Source organism: Numida meleagris, chromosome 26 (assembly GCF_002078875.1).
Source record: "Numida meleagris isolate 19003 breed g44 Domestic line chromosome 26, NumMel1.0, whole genome shotgun sequence".
NCBI classification, from domain to species: Eukaryota; Metazoa; Chordata; class Aves; order Galliformes; family Numididae; genus Numida; species Numida meleagris.
Window position 1 is genome coordinate 2,100,235 of NC_034434.1, and position 4,477 is coordinate 2,104,711.

At 66.6% G+C, this 4,477-nt stretch overlaps 1 protein-coding gene across 1 annotated transcript in view; it reads left to right on the top strand.

Annotated features, from left to right (window-relative positions):
- The window catches only part of LOC110388398 (collagen alpha-1(I) chain-like), a gene marked incomplete at both ends in the record, with an annotated part of 12,337 nt that extends 7,860 nt beyond the window's left edge, over positions 1 to 4,477 (top strand). Inside the window, 16 exon segments of the mRNA XM_021377614.1 lie at positions 8 to 61; positions 150 to 257; positions 340 to 393; positions 764 to 817; positions 1,015 to 1,176; positions 1,286 to 1,393; positions 1,503 to 1,610; positions 1,743 to 1,796; positions 1,894 to 2,001; positions 2,237 to 2,290; positions 2,396 to 2,503; positions 2,598 to 2,651; positions 2,783 to 2,890; positions 2,977 to 3,259; positions 3,960 to 4,150; positions 4,235 to 4,477. Of these exon segments, the coding sequence (XP_021233289.1) occupies positions 8 to 61; positions 150 to 257; positions 340 to 393; positions 764 to 817; positions 1,015 to 1,176; positions 1,286 to 1,393; positions 1,503 to 1,610; positions 1,743 to 1,796; positions 1,894 to 2,001; positions 2,237 to 2,290; positions 2,396 to 2,503; positions 2,598 to 2,651; positions 2,783 to 2,890; positions 2,977 to 3,259; positions 3,960 to 4,150; positions 4,235 to 4,477 (1,851 nt within the window).

Here is a 4,477-nt window from a genome sequence, read left to right on the forward strand (position 1 = left end):
GATTTAGGGTGACCGCGGTGAGCCCGGCCCCCCCGGTCCTGCTGGATTTGCTGGCCCTCCTGTAAGTGTCCTTGCAGATGTGTTCCCCCCACCCCGACCCCCCTGCACCCCACACTTCACCCCTGCTCACCCCACGCGCTGTCCCGCAGGGTGCCGACGGCCAGCCTGGTGCTAAAGGTGAAACTGGGGATACCGGAGCCAAGGGTGATGCTGGTCCCCCCGGCCCCGCCGGCCCCACTGGTGCTCCCGGCCCTGCCGTAAGTTGTCCCCCACCAGGTGCCCCCCAAGGAGCTGTCCCTGCAGCGTGGCTCACCCCTTTCTTCCTCCCCCCCACTACAGGGTGCTGTTGGTGCTCCCGGTCCTAAAGGCGCTCGAGGAAGCGCTGGACCCCCTGTAAGTACCTGGTTCTCACGGGTCGGGGGGGGGGTCTTGTGGCCTCCTGGGGAGGGGGGAGGTGGGTGGGTGCGTGCACCCATGGGTGGCTCAGCCCCTCCTGCATCTCGCCCTGTGCTATGGGAGTGCAGACTGAAGCTGTTTGAGTGGGTGACATCATGCACGGGGAGGGGAGTTCGTCCCGTGGGAGGGGGGGGGGATGCAGTGGGTGAAGACTGCTCGTTTTTGCCATCTCTCCCCCAAATTAATTAAAAGCCGTGCCCCACCCTGGGGGTGAGCGCTTCCCTCCTGGCCGCGGGTCCAGGGGTCGGCAGGAGGTGCCCCCACGTGGGACACGGCCCCCCCTGACCGCAGCTTTTCTCCCTCGCAGGGTGCTACTGGTTTCCCTGGTGCTGCTGGAAGAGTTGGTCCACCCGGCCCCTCTGTGAGTGCTGTGCCCCCCAACAGCGGCGGGGACACGGGGTGGGGGGGGGGGCTGCTGGCACCATGCGGGTGTGAGGATGCCGGGCAGGGCTCCAGCCGGCTCCACGCGGCCACCGTGGCCCCTTTGGCACCGGATGCCCCCGGCACCGCGCAGCTCCTGACGGGGGGGGCCTGACCGCATCACCCCCCCTTGTCCAGGGTAACATCGGCCTTCCCGGCCCCCCCGGCCCCAGCGGCAAGGAAGGTGGCAAGGGACCCCGTGGTGAGACCGGCCCCGCTGGTCGCCCTGGTGAACCCGGCCCTGCTGGCCCCCCCGGACCCCCCGGCGAGAAAGGCTCTCCTGGCGCTGACGGCCCCATTGTAAGTTACCCTCCAACACGACCCCTCCGCGGACACCAGGCTGCGTCACCCCGTGGCTCTGCCCTCCATGGGGAGGTGGTCACACCGAGGTGCTGCTTGTCCCCCCCAGGGCGCTCCCGGCACCCCCGGACCCCAAGGTATCGCTGGTCAGCGTGGTGTTGTCGGTCTCCCTGGACAGCGAGGCGAGAGAGGCTTCCCTGGTCTGCCCGGCCCCTCTGTGAGTATCCCCTCATGGGACCCCCCCTTGCTCCCCAGCTCACCGTGTGGCCCCTCCGGGGCGGTGGATGCTCCCAGTGTCTGACACCTCTGTGCTCTCTGCTCCATAGGGCGAACCCGGCAAGCAGGGTCCCTCAGGTTCCCCTGGTGAACGCGGTCCTCCCGGCCCCATGGGCCCCCCCGGCCTGGCTGGCCCCCCTGGTGAAGCTGGACGTGAGGTGAGCGTCGGCGTAGGGTGAAGTTTGGATGCGCTCGTGGCACCCGTAGGTGCCGGGCTCAGAGATGGGGCCCCCCCTCGTTAGCATCCCCCGTCCTAACGAGGGGCTTCGGGGGGCTCTGCTGTCCCATAGGGTGCTCCCGGTGCTGAAGGTGCCCCCGGTCGTGACGGTGCTGCTGGTCCCAAGGTGAGTGCTCGCAGGTGGGGCGGTGGGATGGGGTGACGGGGCTGCGCTGCTCCATGCTTATGTCTGCTCTTCCTCCTCCTCCTCCTCCTCCTCACAGGGTGACCGTGGTGAGACCGGCCCTGCCGGCCCTCCTGGTGCTCCCGGTGCCCCCGGTGCCCCCGGCCCCGTCGGTCCTGCTGGCAAAAATGGAGATCGTGGTGAGACCGTAAGTGCTGCTCAGCTCATGGAGAGCCCCACCACGTCCTCCCTGCCCCACTGCTCCCTCCGCCATGGAACGAGCACCGACCCGACCGAGGGTTGGCTCAGAACCATCCCTGTGCTCGGCTCCCAGCGCTGGAGGGGGCTCCCCAACGGGGGGAGATGACCCCCATGTCCCACTCTGGGTGATGCCCCATTGGCACTGCAGGATGCTCTGACCATCTCCTTCCCTCCTGTCCCAGGGCCCCGCTGGTCCCGCCGGCCCCCCTGGTCCTGCTGGTGCTCGTGGTCCTGCTGTAAGTTGGTGTCCCCCTCCTCTGTTCTTCTTCGTCCATCTGCATCCCCATGGATGTGGGGACGGCGTGTGGCTCGGGTCGTGCTCAGCGCATCTCCTCCCATAGGGTCCCCAAGGTCCTCGTGGTGACAAAGGTGAAACCGGTGAACAGGGTGACAGAGGCATGAAGGGGCACAGAGGCTTCTCCGGTCTCCAGGGCCCACCCGGTCCTCCTGTAAGTGCCACTGGGTGCGGGAACGGCAGCAGCAGACGCTGCCCCACGTCCTGAGGTGCTCACAGAACTTTCTCTCGTGCCCCGCTTTGCACAGGGTGCTCCTGGTGAACAAGGTCCTTCCGGTGCTTCTGGTCCCGCTGGTCCACGAGTAAGTCCCAAACAGACGGACGGACAGACGTCCACCCAGGGCTGAGCATCACGGGGGATGCATGGGGGACACGTCCCCCCGTGGTGCTGGGACCCATCCGCGCTCACCCCCTCTCCTTTCCTCTCCCTTAGGGTCCTCCTGGCTCTGCTGGTGCTGCCGGCAAAGACGGTCTCAACGGGCTGCCCGGCCCCATTGGCCCCCCCGGCCCCCGCGGTCGCACCGGTGAAGTCGGCCCCGTTGTACGTATCCGTCCCACCGCTGCCACCTGCCCGCCCGGAGCTGCTGCCTTCACCCCACGCTCACCATCCTCCTCCTCCTCCCCCAGGGTCCCCCCGGCCCACCCGGCCCCCCAGGTCCTCCCGGCCCCCCCAGCGGCGGCTTCGACTTCAGCTTCCTGCCTCAACCACCCCAAGAGAAGGCGCACGACGGCGGCCGCTACTACCGAGCCGACGACGCCAACGTGATGCGCGACCGCGACCTGGAGGTGGACACCACCCTGAAGAGCCTGAGCCAACAGATCGAGAACATCCGCAGCCCCGAGGGCACCCGCAAGAACCCGGCCCGCACCTGCCGCGACCTGAAGATGTGCCACGGCGACTGGAAGAGCGGTCAGTGCCCACCAGCACCCGGCGCCTCCGGGGTCCTCCCCACCTCCACCCCTCCTGGCTGCTCTCACCTCCATCCTTCCTCTCCCATGGGTCCTCTCCTCCATCCTTCCCATCCATCCCCCACCTCCTGGATGCTCTCACCCGCCCCCTCCGTCTCTCGTGGCTCTTCCTCACCTTCGTCCTTCCATCCTCTCCCTCTCACGGCTGTTCCTTCTTTACCCCTCCACTTTCCACCTCCCATGGCTGCGTCTCACCTCCATTCTCCAGCTCTCATGGTTCTTCCTCCCATCTTCTGCCTCTCACAGCTTCTCACTTCTTATTTCTCCATCCTGTTCCTTGTGGCTGCCTTGCCTCCATCCTCATCCCCACGGGCTGCTCCTCACCTCCATCCCTGTCTCTTATTTCTCCTTCTGACCTCCATCCCCACTTTCCATCGCTGCTCCTCACCTCCACTCCCATCCCCTCTTCCTCCTCCCCTCCACTCCCATCCCTTTGGGCCAATCCTCACCTTCATCCTCATCTCCTGTGGCTGCCCCTCGCCATCCCCATCCCCTATTCCTCCTCCTCACCTCCATCCCCACCCCTCCTGTCCATTCCTCACGCCCCTCCCCGTATCCTGCCTTTACTCCTCTCCTCCCCCCCAGCCCCTCCCCGCCCCACAGCCCCTCGCTGCCCTCTGACCCCACGTGTTGCCCTGCAGGCGAGTACTGGATTGACCCCAACCAGGGCTGCAACCTTGACGCCATCAAGGTCTACTGCAACATGGAGACGGGCGAGACGTGCGTCTACCCCACGCAAGCCACCATTGCCCAGAAGAACTGGTACCTCAGCAAGAACCCCAAGGAGAAGAAGCACGTCTGGTTCGGCGAGACGATGAGCGACGGCTTCCAGGTGGGAACAGGGGGCGGGGGGGGGGAAGGACGGGGGGCAGAGTGGTGCAGCACCGCAGGGTCCCTAACACCGCTTCCCCCGCAGTTTGAGTACGGTGGTGAGGGCTCCAACCCGGCCGACGTTGCCATCCAACTGACCTTCCTGCGCCTGATGTCCACCGAGGCCACCCAGAACGTCACCTACCACTGCAAGAACAGCGTCGCCTACATGGACCAGGACACCGGCAACCTGAAGAAGGCTCTGCTGCTCCAGGGCGCCAACGAGATCGAGATCAGGGCCGAAGGAAACAGTCGCTTCACCTATGGGGTCACCGAGGACGGCTGCACG